Source organism: Chelonoidis abingdonii, chromosome 6 (genome assembly GCF_003597395.2).
Source record: "Chelonoidis abingdonii isolate Lonesome George chromosome 6, CheloAbing_2.0, whole genome shotgun sequence".
Lineage (NCBI taxonomy): Eukaryota > Metazoa > Chordata > Testudines > Testudinidae > Chelonoidis > Chelonoidis abingdonii.
In genome coordinates this window covers 14024213-14046852 of record NC_133774.1, presented here as the reverse complement: position 1 = coordinate 14046852, position 22640 = coordinate 14024213, and the positions used below count along the sequence as shown (strand labels likewise).

General features: G+C 44.8%; 1 protein-coding gene across 1 annotated transcript in view; it reads right to left on the bottom strand.

Annotated features, from left to right (window-relative positions):
- The window catches only part of LOC116835557 (elongation factor 2-like), a 34674-nt gene extending 13141 nt beyond the window's left edge, over positions 1-21533 (bottom strand). The window contains exons 1-6 of the mRNA XM_032798463.2: positions 21426-21533; positions 13258-13472; positions 10673-10854; positions 9981-10192; positions 5895-6076; positions 493-598 (exon numbers count right to left, since the gene is read on the bottom strand). Of these exons, the coding sequence (XP_032654354.1) occupies positions 493-598; positions 5895-6076; positions 9981-10192; positions 10673-10854; positions 13258-13439 (864 nt within the window). The 5' untranslated portion in view covers positions 13440-13472; positions 21426-21533. The remainder of the gene's footprint in view (positions 1-492; positions 599-5894; positions 6077-9980; positions 10193-10672; positions 10855-13257; positions 13473-21425) is intronic.
- Positions 21534-22640: the final 1107 nt, after the last annotated feature.

Sequence of the window (22640 nt, the reverse complement as noted above, 5' to 3'; positions counted from 1 at the left end):
TCCAAATTTAGGTTTTTATTTAATAATTCTTTGTTCTTTATGAAAAACAAAATTCATGATTTCCTGCAAAGATCTGAACAATGATAGTTACACCAAACTTATTTTCTAAACCTCCCAACGCAAGATAATTCCTAAACCTTTGATTTGGATAACACCAAAATAATTTCTTTTGTATCCTGGAAAAAATTGACTGCACTAACGATTTTTCTTTTTTTAATGGAGAACGACAAGACCTGTGCCACATTCTATTCTCTTTCAGACTTTGTGTTGCCTTCTTTCTCCTTAGTGCCATTGTATGTAGTTTACTGTCCTAGATCATAAGTTCCTGAAGGCAGGGACTGCACACACTGCTTGTGATATACAGATAACCAGCTTTTGGAGACCACGTTTGGTGAGTGAGCCTCTGTCTTTTTCTAGGCTGACTCCTACACTTATACCGCTGGATGGAAATGCCAGAAGTTGGGACAGCTACAGATTAATTTTTTGTTTTACCTTAAAGATGGGATCCAGAACGAGCTGGCAGAATGTCCGTGGCAATTTTTTTCCATCTGGGCTGGTGGCTGATTTGCTGAATTTTCCAGTTGCTGGATCAAAATATCTGAATAAAAAGTATAAGGCAGAAGCAAATTAAGATTGATTTGGGCCCTGGGCACAAAGAACATTTGGGCCTCCCACACTCCGGGGGCCTACGGGCACCGGAACTGGGTTGGCCAGGATGGCCATGGCCCACCCACTTTTTAACATGGGCGTAATAGCCTCGGGCAGTGAACCCTGGGGAGCAGAGACAAGGGCTGGGGGCTGCTCTCAGGCACCCCAGCCCCTTCCCAGGGAAGATGGAAGGTCTGGGGCTGCCCACAGTGGCCCAGGCTCCCTTGGTGCCTCTTACCACAGCCCAGCTCCAGCTTCCGGCCTGGCCAATCGGTAGGGCCCCAGGGGGAAGAGGAGGAACAGGGGTGGAGCTACCGTTCCAGCACCAGTGGGCCCCCCATACACACACTTTTACATAGGTGTGGTTAGATGTTTGGCTGCGCGTGTGTGTTCTCCCTGTGTGCTGCCCCAGCTATGCGCAGACAGCCGGCACAGCAGACCTTGAGCGAATCGCTCAATGACCACAAGATCCGTTAAGGTACGAAAGCACCAGGCCAGGTTTACTGTCAACAAAGCACAGTAATAACACCGGCAAACTCGACAAGAATACCAAGACATGTATGCCCGTGACAATGGACACACCTCAGTGAATAACAGGACTTTCCATTCCGTCCTCAGCTGGAGAAAAGTACTCTCTCTGAGATATATCTTTATACTCTAAGGCCAGGTCTACACGACGCGCGAAAATCGATTTTAGATACGCAATTTCAGCTACGAGAATAGCATAGCTGAAATCGATTATCTAAAATCGATCTACTCACCCGTCTTCACCACGCGGGATCGACGTGCGCGGCTCGCCATGTCGATTCTGGAACTCCGTTGGTTTTGGTGGAGTTCCTGAATCGATGTAAGCGCGCTCAGGGATCAATATATCGCGTCTAGATGAGACGCGATATATCGATCCCCGAGCAATCGATTGTAACGCGCCGATATGACGCGTCGTATAGACGTGGCCTAATACAAACAAGTTAGTACTGCCTCTGACATAGTTAGTTACTGCCCCCTGACATGCCTATTTATTACCCATCACCTTGTACGTGTTGGTTCGATTAAAACTTCTCAGTTACATACTGTCATCCTAATCTTATCTTTAAGAAGGGGTCAGTGTGTTCCCTGTCATCCTTGGGGAATGTTTTTATATCACCCTTAATATTGGGATGTTCTGGTACCACTTAATATTGGAATATGTTTGCATAAGTACTCTGTGCTTAGCAATTCTTAGGAATGTGTATTTCTGCATCATTAGCCCTGTTCTTAGCAAATTTTGTAAGCAGGTCTTGCCTCATACCAGGCCTCTAATACAAGGGCTTATGTCTCAGGCTCTCTTCCTACTACAACAGGTTCCAATGCCACTCTGGGGGGGCCCCCAAATTGGCCAGGGCCCCAGCACAGGCCCCATAGGCCCATGCGTTAATCCGCCACTGGTTTAAGGTGCTCAACTCATGCAGTTTGAACTTTAGAGCAAAAGTATTTAAAGAGGTGATAAGCATCCATGGTTTGAAAAGTTTTCCAGATTTCTACTGATCAATCACTTTCTGAGAACAAGACTGTGCTTCAGTGTGGAACACCCTGAATTATGTACAAGGCACTAAAATAGTAGGAAAAGGAGAGATTCCTACTTGGAACATTTCAGAGCTGTTCCAGTCATAGGGAGAAGAGTTAGTTGCTTTGGATAAAAGTAGTACAGGGAGCAGATGTTTTTGTTTTGTAAGAGATACCCATGCACTGGGATTAGATTTGTGTTTTCAATCACCGAAATTGGTCTAGTGGCTTGAGCAAAGAATTGGGTGCCAGGAATTCCTGAATTCTAATCTCAGATCTACCTAAAATACCTTTTGTGATCTTGGATAAATCACTTCAACTGTATGCTAAATATCCCCATAAACTTACTTATCTCATGAACAGGACCCTACCAAATTCACGGTCCATTTTGGTCAATTTCACAGTCATACAATTTTAAAAATTGTAAATTTCATGATTTCAGCTATTTGAAATCTGAAATTTCAGGGTGTTGTAATTGTAGGGATCCTGACCCAAAAGTGAGTTGGGGGTTCACAGTACTGATATTTACTTCTGCTCTGCCACTGGTGGCGATGCTGCCTTCAGAGCTGGGCAGCTGGAGAGTGGCAGCTGCTGGCCAGGAGCCCAGTTCTTAAGGCAAAACTGCCACCAACAGCAGAGCAGAAGTAAGGATGGCCTGGTATGGTATTACCACCCTTATTTCTGCACTGCTGTGTACAGAGCTGGACCCTCAGTCAGCAGCCACAGCTCTCCAGCTGCCCAGCTCTGAAGGCAGTGCAGAAGTAAGGGTGGCAATACTGCGCCCCCCTAAAATACACTTGTGACCCTGCTGCAACTCCTTTTTGGGTCATGACCCCCAATTTGAGAAACCCTGGTCTCCCCTATGAAATCTGTATAGTGTAGGATAAAAACACAAAAGACCAGATTTCACGGCGGGAGACCAGATTTCACGGTCCATGATGTGTTTTACATGGCTGCGAATCTGGTATAGCCTTAGTCATGGAGTGATATTAGATTTTAACATCTGTAAAGCACTTCCATAGTGCCTTTCACCTGAAAATTTCTTTTGAAGCCTTAATACATCTAATAATTAGCCTGTAACTTCCAAACAGTGCAGTTATAATTCATTTGTGCATAATACTATAAGGCATGGTCCAAATGTAACCCCAGAACTTAATATTACTGCAGTCAGCCATTTTGTGTGTCCAGCCATTTATAGCTGAAAACCAAATACCACATACACCTCTACCTTGATATAACACAAATTCGGATATAATGTGGTAAAACAGTGCTCGGGGGCGGAAAGACTGTGCACTCTCGTTGATCAAAGCTAGTTCGATATAACGCGGTTTCACCTATAATGTGGTAAGATTTTTTGGCTCCCGAGGACAGCCTTATATCGAGGTAGAGGTGTAGCTAGAAATAATTTTAGGGCTTTCAGAGGCAAGGCCAAACAGCTGCATGATTGCAGTTTTCCTAATCAGAATCGGAGGATGGGACAAAAAGGTAACATTATGAAAATGGAAGGAATGTTTGGACAGCCAAGGTTGTTTTAAGTGCTCCTGACATATAAATTTTATTGTTTCTATAACTAGAAATACCAGAAATGCTTTAAGAAGAAATAATGAGTAGTTTGCTAAAATTAGGAAAATTGGTGATCCACTAGGGGTTATAAAATATATAAATAATAATATAAAATTGGAGATATGCCTATCTCCTAGCACTGGAAAGGACCTTGAAAGGTCATTGAGTCCAGTCCTATGCCTTCATCAGCAGGACCAAGTACTCATTTTTGCCCCAGATGACCCTCTCAAGGACTGAACTCACAACCCTGGGTTTAGCAAGCCAATGCTCAAACCACTGAGCTATCCCTCCCCTCTTAGTAGTGTGACCCACTAGGAGTCACTATGTGTGATATGCTTTGTTTAAGTTAGCTATAAAAAAATTAAGCAAAAGAATACACTTTGGAGCAGTCCAACGAAGCTTTTCTTTGGGCAAGGAGTTGACACCTAAACTTCCTAACAGCTGGACAAAAGGAGGGCCCCCGGAAGCCTGGCTGTTGATCACATGAAACCATTTCAAACATTGGGTAACTATAATATTTGGGATACTCTGAACCTACCGCTACAGCATATATGTGTGTGTCTTTAAGCCTTGAGAAAAAAGTACTTTTAGGTAAAAGCACTCTTTTGTTTGTACCAATCATTTAGCAGACGGAGGAGCTGTGTCCCCATTGATTTATTCCTGACACTGCCTGGAGAGAAACATTTAAGTTACTGCTGCTTTGGGTTCCGAAAACCCTGGGTAACACAAAGCCCTCTGAATTCAATAGAAAGACTGCCACTGATTTCAGTGGGCTTTGGATCAGGCCCATAATCTAACTTGCTGCACATTCATTTTATGCACGTTATAATAAAAGCAAGCTCAAGCCTCAAGTTCTGACAACAATCCAGTCTCTCCCCCCGCCCCCCAATGGTTTATGCCATCAGAATCCCCCTCTAGAATATATTTGTATCGGATACGTGTAGTATTCCTAATAGTTTTATATACACACACATGCACACAGACATATTCTTGAGCCATACATGTTAACTATGTCTAGTTCTTCAGGCTGCTCATTAGCATTCATTTTTTGTAAAAGCATAAGCTACTTCTCCTCAAACTGTCTGCATTACATATGTATACTGTAACAGGGTGCCTTGCCCAGGGGCAGGACAGCCTGGGGCTAAACCAGCCCTGATTACAAGATGAGCCCCACCTGAAAGAAATCAGGGGACTCCTATATAAAGTGTAGCAGGGGATGGTGGATGTGAGAGCAACTGAGACCGCTAGAGGCAGAAAGCTGGATACTAAGCTGAGGAAGTTCAAGAGAAAGCTTTCAAGGCAAGGAGAGATCCTGCCCAAGAAGCAGGGGACAGATTGCAAAGGCCTACCTGGAATGGCCTGCAGAGAAGGACAGACTCCAAGCAGGAGGTAATAGGAAGCAGATAGACCCTCAGGAAGGATGAGGCTGTGTCTAGCTAGTAAAGATGGTGAGAGTCTGTGTTCTGTTCTCAAATGCACGGTGGTATTTTTGACTACAGAGAGAGAGAGACTGAACTGGAATTGGGCCTGGAAAACCAGTGAGTACCCTGTGAACTAAATAAATGGGACCCCTTATGGGGACTGGTTGAACTACTCTTGAACTATAAGTAGGGTTCTACTTAAATCATGGAGTAATCACACTTTTTATTTATTTATTTATTTATTTATTTTTGCAAGTTGGTCATGGCATAGATAGCAAATTTAATGAATGTGTTCATACCATGCTACCCTTACTTCTGGGCTGCTGCTGGTGGCAGTGCTGCCTTCAGAGCTGGGCACCCGCCCAGCAGCTGCTGCTCTCTGGCCACCCAGCTCTGAAGACAGTGCAGAGTAAGGGTGGCAATACTGCAACCCCCTGACAATAGGCTTGTGACCCCCTTTTGGTTAGGACCCCCAGTTTGAGAAATGACATGTACTTTTACAGTATAGGGTGAAAGTACCCAAAAGACCAGATTTCACGGTTCGTGACACATTTTTCATGGCAGTGAATTTGGTAGGGCCCTAATTATGAGTTCTTAAAGAGGGAAGGAAAACCAAGCCACTGTGCTAAATATATACACTTCATTAAGATATTCCTGAACAGCCTATCGCTGTGGTATCTAAGCATGTGCCTATGTATACATGTGCATTTCATCACTCACTTGTCTCCCCAAAGCTTTTTCATCATATCTTCTACTTTCTTTGAATGTTCGGCTGGAAGGAGTGATGCTTTTTCACCTTTGGCAGCAAATTTGGCCACATACATCTCAGCAAACTGCTTCAAAGTAAATGCCCAGCCATGTAAACCAGAGCCAAACCCAACAGTACCAATAAGGGGATCAATCTAAAAACAGAATGATAGTTAATGCGTGTGACAAGACACATTGCTTTCACAGGGATGTAGCATGTGACTGAGACTCCCAAAATATTCCGCAGTCTTGACAAGACTGGTCTTGTTGGATCTTTCTTTGAAGAAAGAGTTCTATTTTGTCCCATTTTGCTAATCCAATTATACCCAAAGAGTTTTGATTATATTTTACAAAGATATTTACAGCAAAAGTTTATTTAAAGCCTTCCAAATGTTTCCATGAATTTCTGTAAATTTTTGGTATTGAATTACCTCTGGAAGTTGAAACCTAGGTGCCTACAGTTAGGCAAAGTGGTCTGATTTTTAGTGGCTGGGTATCTGCAGCTCTATTGAACCCCAGTGTGCAAGAGCCTCGGATACAATCCTAGCTAATAAGCCCTTGTTCTAACCACCAGCCCATGACGTAGTAGGTAGCGACAGAGGCCATCTGGTAGTTCAGTACCCTTTGCAGCAGCTTGTCAAGCTTGACATAGTTACTACACCTAACACACTGTTATCATAATCTGTATCTAAATGATATTGTGTAAGATATCAGTGCAAAACTAATAACTCACTGATCATTAACATTCTTGCACGGTATAGGTACCGGGTGCATTGAAAGTTATGAATATGTGCTAGAGTTATGTGCTTGGCAAGCAATGCATAAGCCTACTCTGCCCTAATGGACCAGTGTATTTGTCTGTCTGACCAGCCTGGCCCTCAGAGAGCCAATGAAGGTGCATTTATTCAAAAGGTAAACAAAACCATCAAGCTAACAAGGGGAGGAGGTAATCACTCAATTATCACCAGTTGGGAAGGAATCAGCATGAAGTCTTCACCAAACAACATGGTATCTCTTCCTAGAAGGAGAAAAGGATCTTTATCTGAGAATACATTTCAATTGTTTACTGGACTATAGAGACAGGAAGTCTGAATCTCAAATGATAAGTAATTTAATCAACTGACTATATACAAGATTGCTGTATTATAATAAGTATATCGAGAAAGGTCTCAATCACCAGGGTGTCATTAACTTTCATATCATTATGAAATGGAAGTATTAACACTACATGGAAGAGTTATGAATACTCATTATGGTTTAAAGTCTGTGACAAAAACAGGTTTTCTCCCAGCCTATTGGCATCCCAGGGGTGGCTATCTACCTGTCACTGCTGAATTGAAGCAAGATATGACCAAATATAACAAAAGCCCTATTTACATACTCCACAGTTAGGGAAGAACAACATGAGGTTATTCTGAGTCTGAGGACAAAACAGTGAGTTGGGGAAGCTTTATAAGGGGAGAAGAAGCCATCTTGGCTTCCATCATTGGACAGATACAAAGGGACAGAGCTCTTGCAAGCTCAGAAAAACAGATCCTTCAACCAAGGGGGTTGAAGACTCTGGGAACTGCATATAGGTGAGAAACCTGCTTAGGCAAAGATCCTTCACTGAGAGAGACAAGGGGAACTAGCACCTTGTACTTCTGTGGAAGGTCTTGACTGAAAGTCAGCTGTGGCTGGAAAGGAGAAAAAGGTAAGTTCTACCTGGAACTAAGGTTGTAGCTTGTTGAATTAAGCCTTAGTCACTAGAAAGCATATTTTACTTTTCTTTGCTCGTAACCATTTTGACTTTATCCCTTATATTTGAACTCAACACCTCCTTTTTAATTAAATAAACTTGTTTTACCTCAGGGTTTCTCAAACAGAGGTCGCCCCTTCTGTAGGGAAAGACCCTGGCGAGCCAGGCCAGTGTGTTTACCTGCCCCGTCTGCAGGTCCAGCCGATTACGGCTCCCACTGGCGGCGGATCGCTGCTCCGGGCCAATGGGAGTTGCTGGAAGCGGTGGCTAGTATGTCCGTCGGCCCGCACTGCTTCCAGCAGCTCCCATTGGCCCGGAGCAGCGAGCTGCGGCCTACAGAAGCGGCGACCTCTGTTTGAGAAACCCTTTTTAATTAAATAAACTTGTTTTGCCTCAGGGTTTCTCAAACAGAGGTCGCCGCTTCTGTAGGCCACAGCTCGCTGCTCCGGGCCAATGGGAGCTGCTGGAAGCGGTGCGGGCCGACGGACATACTAGCCACCGCTTCCAGCAACTCCCATTGGCCCGGAGCAGCGATCCGCCGCCAGTGGGAGCCGTAATCGGCTGGACCTGCAGACGGGGCAGGTAAACACACCGGCCTGGCTCGCCAGGGTCTTTCCCTACAGAAGCGGTGACCCCTGTTTGAGAAACCCCGTTTTACCTTTTAGTCTAAAATCTAAATCAACCCCACAGTGTATTTGACTTGAAGTGATTATTAACTCCAGTTACAGCAACAAGCTCCTATGCTTTTGACTCTTTAGAGGAGCAATGGACCTTATTATGCCTCCAAATATTACAGGAGAGGGCTAGACATTTCAGCGCACATACTTTTGGGGAAATGAGGACCTGAGGGTATGTTGGGGTCACCCTGCAAGTAGTAACCAAGGCTGGTGGAGACCACAGCGGGACTGTTGTGTTGTAGGCAGGCTGCTGGGGGCAGAGTACTGAACAGGGGCTGCAGAGTACACAGATATTCAGGGAACTGCATGTTTGCTGGCTGTTGGTGTGCACGCTGTGAACTGTAGCAGCAGAGCATTTAAGGCACCTACGGTTACAGGGCAGAAGAAGACACAACCTCTCATTGGCCTAAACCCCAAAATGTGACAAAAGTATTGTCAGATTTATCAGTTAGCTGCAAGACAAGTTAGTTCTTCGAGATTACAATTTTCAAGTCGGCTGCTTCTAAAATTAAATATGGATTTAGGAGCTAAACTTTAGGAATCCAGGCTTGAAATGTGTGGCTATAAAGAACTAGCTTGTCTCACAACTACTGTATGAAACTGATTACACAATACTTACTACAGCATGATCTAGTGGTTAGAACACAGAACTAATAGTCAGGATTATATTTTAAGCTCTTCCATACTGACTGTAATCTTGGGCAAGTTGCATCATTTCTCCATGAGTGGTTATTCCTAACTGCAAAATGGGAATAATACTCAAACATCTATGTCAAGCACCAGATAGCCTTGAATGAAAGCTGTTCTATGTATAACATATTACTGTGTCAATGGTTTTAGCTCCAAATAGCCTAATTAGGTAAATCAGAGGACAGCAAATCCAGTCTGTGTCCCACAAAAATGTTATAAACTTCTAATACCAGCTGCCATCTGATGATTTTGAAGGGCTTCACATATAATTGTTAAAGGAGCCTCACAGGATCCCTGTGAGGTAGTGAAATATTGTTATCCTAGGATGGGGAAACAGAAGCACAGCGAAGGATTTGCACAGCGTCATCAATGAATTAAATAGCAAAATCAACAAAATAATCCAAATCTCCTAACTCCTGGTCCTTGGTGTGAACCTCAAGGCTATGCCTACGTCTTCACCTTATTCTTCTTTCAAAGGCAGAAGAAATGCTGACCCTGAAATTCTTTAAAATTCACAATATTTTAATATCACAACATGCATATAGGAGTATCCACATTTCTCTCCTCTTCTTCAAGCTGTCTTCCCTCCTGTTGCTTCATCTATTCCCTGCTATCTCTCTGACACCCTCCTGCTACCTTTTCTCCCCCTTCAGCTTCTGATTTCTAGTTGCTTCCTTTCTCAGCTGGTTGCCTTCTCTCATACATTTCCTGCTCTGCATGAGGATGAAGCAATGCAGGGGGCTGACCGGAGATATGTTCTTGTGCTAGGCCAGAGGATCTTGAGTTCAGGAAACTGCCAGCTTCCACTGTGGAAATATTTTAATTCATTCTCCTATATAAAATCTACAAACACATTTGCGACGGGATCCTGATAAAGAAGTGTGAACTACCACAGAAGCTTCTGAATACACTAATTCTTGGTATCATTTAAAGCAAAACTTGAGTTTTCTTTACCAGAATATTACCCATCGGTCCAGTTTCACCTTCTCCATAGGTGGAAATGATGACATTGACACTTTCCACAATACGCTGGAAGGTCTGATAAAGTTCCTCTGGTTCTAGCTGTAACTCCAACAGAGCACGATCCATCTTGTTCATCATCAGTACTGGCTTGATACGCTCAGCAACTGCTTGACGCAGAACAGTTTCTGTCTGAACACACACCCCTAAGAGGAAAAAATGTCAATGGTTCAGATTCTTCAGTCTGCTAAGACCACTTTATACTATATAAACTGGCCAGAGAATCCTAGCACAGAATTCCTTATGTAGCCTCAGTGCTTTGTAAAATTGGCAGCGACAGGCTGACCTGAAGCTATTATTCCACTCTATAAAATAGGATAGCAATTGTAAAACGCTGGGAGGAGACATGGGGACTCTGAGCAGCAGCCTTGCACTCTGATGCTGGGTTGGAGGATGGATTTCACTTCCCCAGCCACTCTGCACTTCACCCACAGAGTCTGAATGGTCAGATTCATCCCTCGTAACGTGAACAAGAGAACATGCTAGGGACTAAGACCCACCATCAATTCACTTTCAGTCTATTTCCAAACTGAAACAGCCTTCAAAGCAAGAAGGTCAGTGCATTAAGTCACCCACCAGGTTTTTTTAACTGATGCAACAAAATCTTTAATTAAAAGCACACTCACCTGAAACACAGTCAACAACTACAAGGGCACCATCAGTGACACGAAGAGCTGCTGTAACTTCGGAGGAGAAATCTACATGTCCAGGGGAGTCAATTAAATTAATAAGAAAACCCGAACCATCTTTGTAATCTTTGATAAAGGCCAAGTCATTGTCCGAGAGTTCATAGTACAGAGAGATTGCCCTACAAGAGAGAACATTTTATTTCAGTAATTTTAAACCTACATTATGTAGTCTCCTGCAGCTCCTCTTTAAAAAAACACCATCATTATGTACATAAATTAAAGGAAAATGAATGAGGAACTACTCAACACTATTTTAGGGCTCATAAAATTCTTGGGATCCAACATTTTGCTCTCGCTGTAAGGAATTTCTATTTTGATTCATGACCAACATAGCAGAATAGATGTCATGCTATAACACTGTAGTCATGACCCAAATCACTTGCTCTACAAACTTATTTTCAAACGGTTGACACTGCTGCACTGAGTCATATGTCACATGTTGAGATGCTATTCTCAATCATCACAAATGGCTGGTTACTGCTCACTGACCAGAGGTGACAGAACCTTAGGCCTGGTCTGCACTAGAAGGTGGGCAGGGAAAGGTGGAATAGATCTAAGTTATGCAACTTCAGCTACGTGAATAACGTAGCTGAAGTTGACGTACTTAGATCCACTCACCATAGTGTCTTCACTGTGGTGAGTCGACTGCTGCTGCTCCCCCATCGACTCTGCCTGCGCCTTTCATCCCGGTGGAGTACAGGAGTCGACGGGAGAGTGCTCGGGGGTCAATTTATTGTGTCTAGACTAGACGCGATAAATCGTCTCCCGCTGGATCGATCGCTGCCCACCAATCTGGTGGGTAGTATAGACATACCCTTACTCTACTGCAAATAATCCTGTTAAGATCAAAGGAACTACTCAGAGTAAGGTACTACTCATTATGAGTAAAAGTGTCAGAATCTGGCCCAAAGCAAGTAGGAGAGACCACTACTTGCCATTTATAAGCTGAACCCTCATATCGTCCATCTTACAGAAGTATTTGTTACAAAAATAACTCTAATATACTTAGCACTACCTACAATAAATAAACAAATAAATATATGGAGATATACCTATCTCAGAGAACTGGAAGGGACCCTGAAAGGTCATTGAGTCCAGCCCCCTGCCTTCACTAGCATGACCAAGTACTGATTTGGCCCCAGATCCCTCAGTGGCCCCCTCAAGGACTGAACTCACAACCCTGGTTTTAGCAGGCCAATGCTCAAACCACTGAGCTATCCCTCTAAAATAATTTTAAAATGTTCATATTAGATTCTTAAAACTAAAAGCCATCACAGTATTTCAATTTAAATTCTAAGTGCATGAGTGAAGAAAAATGGAAAAAAATTAATACTTAAAAAGAATGAAATGTCAATTAGTGGATTTCATTTTAAATGTGTGCTGTTTCAAGCAACACATAGAAAATATTACATTAGAAGGGTGCACCCATAAGACTTCACTTTGATTTAGCACTTTAAAAATAAAGATCATCACATCTATATTGTTGGTGTCACTAAGGATAATCCTAAGTAACTTAGAAGGTAAAAGGCAATAAGAATATAAGGTTTCCCTGATTCAGGCCTCTAGTGAACAAGAGTCCTTCCATGTTTAAACTCTAATCGACCTCAGAGGCTGGCAGAGGGGAAAGGCCAGGTGCACCAGCCCTTATCAGTTGTAAGACTGCTAAAACTGGTAAGGAGCAAAAATAATGAAGCCTGCATACTTTTGGTCAAGGGAGAGGAGATAATGGTTTACAAAGACAAGGTCGTAATTCACGCCGGCTTTAATTAACTGTTCAATGTAACTCTACGAGGGGGAGAGAGAGGGGGAAGACAGAGAAAGCAGTGTGCGAGAAAAGAATGCTGCAGCCGGACAGAAGAGGGAGGGAAAACGGGGGCTTGCTCGTCAGCGAGAAAAGTTCTCATGGATATAAAGGAACAGACTGCTTGTTTTAACTGGGCTGGATCTGAGGCGTACTAAGTCTCCCAGGTCCGCTTTGGGATCCCAGATAAACTTGTGTTTTGCTTCTCCATCTTGGTGTGTTTATTGGCACTAAGCACGCCGGGCACGGACTACCACTGTTGTTTGCCTCAGCAGTCTATCTGCATGCAACAATATGGAGGATATAATATCTATTCTCAATTCAAGAAGCGTAGCTGCAGGACATATTGGCTCAAAAGAAACAAGTGGAACAGCAAATAATTAACAAAGAAGATATCCCCATCTATCCTGTAAATTAAAGGTCCTGGCACTGATGTAGCAATGCTTTGATAGTTGAATTAATAAAATGAATATAGCACTAACATTTATATCTTCTGTAGGTAAGGAATTCTGAAAATAATAACTACTATGCTTTAAGTAAAGTATGGTGCTACAGTCATCAGACAGCATGGTCTATTAACATTAATTCTATTAACAATAACTGATTCACGTATGAATATTCTCATAAAAATCTGAGTGTGTGTGGGGTTGTGATGAGGCAGTTTTACAGTGTTGCATTACAAGATTCAGACAAAGGTTAAAAATAATTTGACGGTACTTACGTAGACTTGATTGTGATACATCTTTCTCGTTCATCTTTCCGCGTGTCTGTGAATCGCGTTTCACCAGCTTTGGCTGAAGCAATGATACCTGCTTTAGATACTAAAGAGTCTGTCAGTGTTGATTTGCCATGATCAACATGAGCAATCACAGACATGTTCCTGATATTGGACTTTTTGTCCATGATCGCTCGGATCTGGTCTACAGTGAAATTCACCTGAAGGGGGGAAAAGAACCAGTGCTATAGATGACTTCTATAGGATAAAAAGATAGTATTTTATACTTCAGTGACATCTGAAGCAAATTACTTACACATTTCCCCTCATGAAAATTGCTTATTTTGTATTATTGTTAATTGTGACATTTGAAATCATCACCATTAGGCTTCAGAGTTAAAACACAAGAGAGCTGAATGGAGTAGTTCCTAACTCTCTGAGCTATTGTTACAGACGTCACTGCATTGAGAGATACTCAGTTCACATTTTTCAGATAAAACAATGAGGAGTCCTTGTGGCACCTTAGAGACTAACAAATTTATTTGAGCATAAGCTTTTGTGGGCTAAAACCCACTTCATCAGATGCATGAAGTGAAAAATACAGTAAGCAGTATATATATATTACAGCACATGAAAAGATGGGAGTTCCCTTACCAAGTGGGGGAATTTTGCAGATAGTTTTTGTAACTATGAAGTCTAGAAACTTCATTTTAAAAACTACTTTGATTTCACAGGACAAACTGGCAATTTCTTTAAAAAAAAATGTATCAACTTGCTGAAGCAGCATAAGCTGGTCCAATGTGATCCCATCCTGTTTCCCACAAGTCAGGAGATAGAGAGTTTAGGTGGAACACATGTGTGGCTATAGATAACTAACAAAACAAAAATATTATGAGATGTGCTCTTACTAATTAAACCGTTTCCTTCTATATTTGTAGATACCCTTACATGCATGTCATAGGAATCTAGGCCAGGCCTACACTAAGCTATTTTATCAATTTATGTAAATATTGTATCTTTATTTCCTTTAACTTTATCATTGATTTTCTTAAAAACACATCTGGTTTGCTTCTCTCCTCATGCCAATACAATGCTTATATAAGTAGAAAGTTATTTCTACACATACACATGCAAACAATGTATTGTATATTCCCATTTATCCAAAGGGCCTGGGGGATATCCAAAACTTTTGGCTAATTGGGCATTCAGGTAAGCAGAAGTTCTAGTGACTAACGTGGGGATGCACCTGGATTCAGATAACCAGGATTTCCAGACAAAGGGAATTTGGATACCTACAATTATACTGATTTGTTTTGATTATTTATTTTTTGAAATAAGGGTCAGGGTCACATTACCTGTTTAGGCCACGTCTACACTACTTAACTTATAGCAGCATAGCTCTCTTGTCAACATAATAAAATCACCTAAACAAGAGTTAGTAGCTATGTTGGCAGGAGAAGCTCTGTGCACACAAGTGCTTATGCTGTCGAAACTGATGTTGCTTGGGGCGGGGGGAGGGGTTCACACCCCTGAATGATATAAGTTTTGCCAACATAAGTGGTAGTGTAGACATGGCCTTAAATTTTCTGTATTCTTTGCTTTAACACAGTTGCTTTCCATGCAGCTGTTTAGTTTTTCAATATTAGTTGTCAGTGTGAATAAAAGTATTACAGTTCACACACTTCTTTCACAGGACTGGATGTTCTCTAAAAGATGTTAAAGCTGCTTGTATAATTTGAGTTACACTGATATTGGTGAGAAGATTTGTACATTGCAGATTTGAAATGCCATGTATTTCCAACATCACTATTTCTTTTACAGTAGCAACCGAAGGCCCAACCAGGAAGGGGGGGTAGGGGGCTTTGTATTAAGTGTTGTAAAAACATATAGGAAGATACAGTCCCTATCCCAAAGAGATCTGAAAAGACAAAACGGATGAAGGAGAAGCTCTTCAGGGCAGGGACTGTCTTTGTTATATATTTGTACAATGCGAAGCACAACTGAGCCCCAGTCCCTTACTGGGGCCTCAGATGCTACTGCAATGCAAATAATAATAATTAATAGTGGCACAGGAAAGGCATACAAGCAAAGTGACCCAGTTAATCCCACGCACGTGGAATGTCAGTTCTAAGGTTTGTCTGCTTTTTCATTTTTAATGTATTATTTATATTACTATTGCTTTTGGGGGAGTGGTTGAAGGGGTAAAGAAGGGGGTACATAAATAGTAGAGGGAAACAGGGGAGTGGTAGAAGGGAAAGGAGATGAACACAACAGCAGAAGAGTGAAGTTAGGCAGAGTCAGGGCGGGATGAAGGGGACCAACAACCAATGGAAGTCGGGGGGGAAAACTTCCAGGGAAGTTGCTAATGTAGTTCCACTGAAGTCACTGAGCGGAGAATCAGGCTAACAGATGTCAAGATTCAGAGCTGAGTGAATATTGGTGTCAGAAGACCTGGGAGGCTCCTCCTGGCTTCTGTTTCCTACGGGGAGGAGGAGACAGGGCCATTCCTAGCCATTTGGGTGCCCAACGCAGCCCACTCCGCTTCCCTCGCCCAGGCCTCAGCTGTGTCGTTTGGGGGTGGGGGGTTGGGGGAAGGGATCCCCCACTCACCAGCAGTGGCAGGAAATGGAGCAGTCCGGTCCCAGCCCGCTCTATTCCACCAGCTCCCAGCCGCGGCACTCTGCTTCCCGCCGCCGGTGAGTGCAGGGGGGCGATCCTTTCCCCAACCCAAGCAACATGGCTGGGGCCGGGGCAAGGGAAGCGGAGTGGGTTGGGGCCGCATCTCTGCTTCCCACCACCAGTGAGTGTGGGGGGCGATCCTTTCCCCGCACTCACTGGCAGCGGGAAGCGGAGCGCCGTGGCTGGGAGCTGGCAGAGTAGAGCAGGCTGGGGCCGGGTTGCTCCACTTCCCATTGCTGCTGGTGAGTGGAATGGGGGCACACTGAGGGAGGAGCAGGGGGGAAAGGTAAGAGGCAGGGCAGAGGGAGTTGTCCGGGTCCACACACACCCCTAGGGACAGCCATGCCCCTTGCACTGGGGGCCGGCCGAGGAATAGGGCTGGTTGCTGGGGCTGGTGTTGCCGCCTATGCAGCATGCAGCTGCCTAGGGCACCATGAAAATTGGGGCAATTTGGTGCCCCAAGTTTCATGGTGCCCTACGCAGCTGCATATGCCAAAGGACGGCCCTGGGAGGAGAGGCCACTGATCTAATAACCAGGGCAGATCCCTCTGTTTCAAGTGCGCGTGTCCTTAGAAGATATGGAACGTAAGAGAAGCGGAAAAACCTGACTTAAACTGGGTGGCCTTGACTGTGGTTGGTGCTAACTATTTTAGGAAAGGAGCCCCGAAGATCTAGAAATTTCCATAGTTTGTCCATTACAAGCTTTCTTATTACTGCTCACTATGTGGCGAGAGTAAGAGGGAGGCTGCTGGGCATGCTTCCCTGGGCAGGCCCCTCTGAGTCCTTCTAAAACTTGCAGTGAAGACTAGCTTCTCATACGCATAAACATAATAATGTATTCTTCGGCTTATCATTGCAATCTGTGATAGTAATGCATTTATGATCATATAATCACAACCGATTACATTCTCATTTTCTTAAAATTGGCCTAGGAAGGATTTTAGAAAACAAAGAAATTAAAATTGTTCTTTTGCTTACAATGTATAAAGGTAGCCTGCAGCAGGGCTACACTGGCAAAATCAACAAACTTGGAGTAAATCTGGCCCTAAACTTCAGCTATATAAGTCAAACTAACAAAGTTAGATACACAGGACAGGAAGAGGGACTTGTAAATCAGCAGCATAAAGTAGACATTACAAACGCAGATGAGAATACTCAGTAATAAAGTCTAGAGGGAGAAGAGAAAGGAGCAGAAGACAGAACCACACTGTAGGGTTCGCATAGAGAGCTTTTGCAGGACAATCTACATCAGGGGTCTCAAAGTCCCAGCCCACGGGACATCTGCAGCCCGAGAACCTCCACACTGCAGCCCACAGAAACTTTTTATAAAAGTTCTTTCATCCAGCCCTCATGGCTGCCAGACAAAAGAGGAGTGGGAAGGGAGTGCGCAAGAGAGATTCACATGCCCCTCCCCCAAACATTGCTCCATCCTGCTGCTCCTGGGACCCTCCCAGGGGTTGCACTCAGCATTGTGTCATTCATCTCGGGCAGCTCGGCACCCTGCAAGTGGTTCCCTATTCCTGCTGTTGCCAGCAGAGCCACGGAGGAGAGACCCACACAGCCACACTGCTGGCTGTCTGCTGCAGGTGCCACCCCCGCAGCTCCCATTGGCCGGGGGGAGAGGGACAGAGATACAGTAATTCCTCACTTAATGTTGTAGTTACGTTCCTGAAAAATGCAACTTTAAGTGAAACGATGTTAAGCGAATCCAATTTCCTCATGAGAATTAATGTAAATAAGGGGGTTAGGTTCCAGGGAAACTTTTTCATCAGACAAAAGACTGCGTTACACACACACACAGTATAAGTTTTAAACAAACAATTTAATACTGGTATACAGTGAGATAATTGTGAAGCTTGGTTGAGGTGGAGGCCCTCAAGGGTAAACTCTCTCACTCTGCAAGGCAGCAGGAAGGGAGGTAGTATGTGTGTGAGCAGAGAGATGCGCATTTCCCCTTTAAGTACGCTACCCTGTTAATTAGTTCAGCTTGCTGAGACCGTGGCTACACTCAAAACTTCAAAGCGCTCCCGCAGCAGCACTCTGAAGTGCGATCCTGGTGCCAGAGCTGGGAGAGCTCTCTCCCAGTGCTGCAGATACTCCCCTCCACGAGGGTATTAGCTTACAGCACTGGGAGCCGTGCTCCAGCACTGTGGGCACTGTTTACACTGGCGCTTTACAGCGCCTGTAACTTGCTGCGCTCAGGGGGGTGTTTTTTCACAACCCTGAGCAAGAAAGTTGTCGTGCTGTAAAGTGCAGTGTAGGCATAGCCTGAGACTGCAGCTGCTGCAGCTCCCTCCGTCCTGAGCCCTGGTATGTCCCCCCTGCTCTATGGAAGATGGGATAAGCAGGGTGCAGGAGCAGGGGGGAGGGGACACCCTGACATTAGCCCCCTCTTCCTTCCATCCCTCCCCCCCCCCCCCCCCCCAGCAAAGCCAGGAGGCTCGGGGAGCAGCTCCAAGGCAGAGGGCAGGAGCAGCACATTGCAGTGGAGGGAGGGACACAGCTGAACTGCAGGAGCTGCTGCACAGGGAACTTAGGGGAGCCTGGAGCTGATAGGGGGGCAGCCGGTCCACCACGGTTACTAGTCCCCACCAGCTACCTGCAATGGGCTGCTCTTCCTGCAAGCAGTGGACAAAGCAGGCGGCTGCCAAACGATGTTAGAAGGGAGCATTGCACAACTTTAAACGAGCATGTTCCCTAACTGATCAGCAACGTAATAACGAAACAATGTTAACCGGGACGACTTTAAGTGAGGAGTTACTGTACCATCACTAGTCGCCGGGCAGAGTGAGCCATGGAGGCAGAGTCATTATCACTGGGCAGTCAGCCGGAGTGGCATGAGGCCAAGGGAGCGAGGGAAAAGGGTGGGAAACAGGCTGGGAGGTGGCATGAATACCATCTTCAGTGACATTATTGGCCCACTGGGAGGATTTGAGGACTGTCACTGGCCCTAAGGTAAATTGAGCTTGAGACCCCTGATCTACATAATGGTTTGCAGACAGTTTAAACTATGGCATGTCTAGATGGTTTAGCAGACAAACATTCCTTTCACTATCTCCAGAGGATCAAAGAATTCTGTAACTAAATGTTTATTTCCAAATATGCCCATCTGTTATAATTACAGCTTTAAAAAGAGACTTAACATAGAACTACAAACATCCTGTATAAGTTCTATAAATGTTCCGGATATGAGAGAGGCAGAGACACCCCCACTCTGCCCCAGGCCTGTCCTCACTCCATCCTTTTCCACATCTCTGACCCGCCTCTTCCCACCTCGCTCCAACCACTCCCCCTCTTCTTCCTGCCCCAGCCTCTCCTCCCAGCATCTCCTGCACGCAGATGAACAGTTGATTGCAGTGGGCAGGAGGTGCCCGGAAGGACTGGAAGGAGCTGATTGGCAGGTATACCAGCTGGGGGGGAAAAGGGAGGTTCTGATCTACGGAGCTGATCTGCACTCACTATTGTCAGCACCTATGAGGACAGGAACAATAAATGCAGCTGAAGTGAAAGTACGTTTGTGGTCAAATGACTATCAGTAATAATCTGTTTACTTTGTGGATGTTATTTTCCGAACATAAAAAATTCCAACTTCTTCAAGGCATGCTTAAGCAAAATGGATTAGAGAAGTCTGAAATATATTAAGTCAACACAGTTACCTTTATTAACCAAGCCTGTAATCTTTCATCAAAAAGCAGTATTTTCTATAAAACCATGTTGACTGGCATTAATTATGCCATCCTTTAATTCTTTATTGATTTTGTCACAGATCACTCTTTTCACAATATTTTCATGATATTCAGGATCACGGCCAGGCTAACTGGCCCAGAGTTACCCAGGTTATCCTGTTTATCATTTTGAAATATTGGTACAACATTAGGTTTTTATTTCCAGTTGTCTGGAACTCCCCCAGTGTTCCAATATATGTTGAATATGAATATCTGAATGGTTCAGATGTCATTAATATGGGGGGGGAGGGGAATTGGGGTTGGTAATGTCCATTTAACATTGTCTGTTCAACCTTTGACCTGTATACTTGCCTTAAAAAAGAAGAAAAAAAAGATCATTACATCATCTTTTAAAATTAATCCTGTTAACAGTTTAAAACTGCCTTTTTTTAGCTAATTGTAATTGATTGTTAAACATGATTGTTTTTGTCCACATGTTTCACAGCACTTTTGTTAACTTGTTTTCTAATGCAATGCATTTTGAGAGTAGACAAGAACTCAGTGAGTTAAGTCTCAGACCTAAAGAGCTCAGTTTAATGGTTAATGTTAACTTTTACGTCCTGTAAATTTTAGCACATACATCTAGCAAATGCATTTATCCCACAATCCTGCCAAACCGCCTCCCCAAAGCCCCAACTAAAATCTTACTCAACTGTAAAAATCTCTAAAACCACCCCTTGACAAATTCTATGTTACTGCAAAGTATTCCCCATACAAAAATTTTTGGCATTAAGAAAATTGGAAATATGGATACAGCATAAAAAGTGTTAGTCTTTATATTCAATTCATTTAAAGGATTTTGATTTACATTAAAACAAAGCTGCTGCTGAATTTCCAGTATGCTGCACCAGACTGCCGTAGAAAAGAATCCTGCCACAAAACGCAGGTCCAGCTTGCCACACAGTAGATGGGGCTTAATAGTATGGAAACAGGGCAAGTGAAAAAGCAATCCAAAGTATTTTTCTTCCTTCCACAAGTAAAATACAGCAGCTCTTCAACAAAACCCACAAATTTTACAGCCACAACTGTGCAGAAAACAGAATCACTCCTGGACAATTACATGACATTATCTTGGCAGGACATACTGCAGCAGTGCTTCTTACCAGCTCTCAGAAGCACCAGGACAGGGGAGAATAAACCTACCTCCCCCCATAACAAGCTTCCCCCCTTCTCTTGGAAGTGTTTAGATCCCCACTGTAAGGCAGGGAGGAATAACCTGCAACCCAGTTTCAAGTCAGGAACAGACAGTGATATAAAGTATATATTGTACAGACCCCATCTAAACTTATTACTGATGGAGACACAAGTAAGGGAAGTATAAGTCAGTAAAAGTTGTACATCTTGTCAGAAACACTCCCCTTCAAAAAGTTGCAGAAATAAAAGGACTGAACTGAGAGATCCTACCAACATTAAAAAAAAGAGCAAAATCGTGATGGCACTTATTTCTCACAGAACCAGGCTCATTACAGACTGATCCCTACAATAAAAATATTCAGCAGAGATGAGATGCATTATTAACAGCTAGTGCTATTTAAAGTAACAGGGCTGGCTTGCCAACAAAATAAACACAAATAAATTACAAAACAGAACAACCCAGCAGTGTCTCCAATTTCCTAGGAAAACCCAGATGATCTGACTCAGGCACAACAGGTCTGAGCAGCTGTAACACAGGATGTGTACTGACACACACAGACCCCCTTTCAGAGCTCGTCTGAAGTGGTGTGGTACCTTTTACCTCCCATACCCGTCCGTGTTTCTACCTCTCTGTACCTGTGCCGGTGTAAGGACACAAACAGCTCCCGCTCCCAGTTCCCTCCGGCCATTATTTAACTCCAGAACCGTATGGGAACTTGCGGCTCAAGGGAGGATGGGCAACATGTACAACGCAAAACAAAGTCCTAGCGGGAGTCATGATCTCCAGCACCCCCCTAAAAACAGAGCCGCATTTCTCTCCACTGCCTGACTCATGCGCCTGCCATCTTTATGGGAATAACAGGGACTGTCGGGGGGGATCAGAAAGAGATCCTGGAAGTGAGGTGGAGCAATGGCACCCAAGGCTAGTGCAAGGATGTTTCACGCCCTAGGCGAAACTTCCACCTTGCGCCCTCCCCCGTCCCCAAACCCCTGCCTTGAGCCCCCTCCCGCCGGCAGCTCCCCACCCTCTGCCCTGAGCCAGCCCCGCCCCCAGCTCACCCCTGCTCCGCCTCCACCCTGAACACACCATCTCTGTTTCACTTCTCCCACCTCCCAGGCTTGTGAAACCTAAGCTGATTGGCGCCAGAAGCCTGGAAGGCAAGAGAAGTGAAGCAACTCACCCCTGCTCCACCAACATCCTGAGCACACCATCCCTGTTTCACTTCTCTCGCCTCCCAGCCTTGCGGCCAATCAGCTTAGGCACCGCAACCCTGGGAGGTGTGAAGCAGCCGGGATGTGCTTGGGAAGGAAGTGGAGCCGGGAGTTCCCCTGCGTGCTGCACGCCCCCCCTTGCTGCACACAGCCCTTCCTGCACTCCCCTGTCCCAGCTCCCTCCCCCTAAATGCCGGCTGCGACCAGGGTGGCCGAAGATCCGGCTGCCTGAGGTCGCTGCCAAAGAAAATGCCGCCCCCCCCTCCAATCCTAGTGCCCTAAGCGACCGCCTAGGTCCCCTACATGGGCCCTGATGGCCCCGTATAAACGGCCCCAAAGCGGAGTCGGGCAGTTCAGAGCACTGTGACTCCGGCACACGCCGCAGTAAGGCTCAGGGCCGCTGTTTGGGAGGGTCCCCGCCCCCATGGCGCCCACCCCGCCGTGAGGCTCCGGCAGCCCCGGGGCGGGCTCTCCGGGGGGCTAATCCCGCTCGGGACCCCGGCCCGCGGCAGACTCAGCGGCCCCTGGCGAGACCCGCCGCGGGCTCAGGGACCGTGCTGGGAAAATGGCCTGGTCCAGCCGCGGCCGCACTCTCCTCCCGCCCTGGAGCAAGCGGGGGGCGCTGCCGCGGCCGAGCGG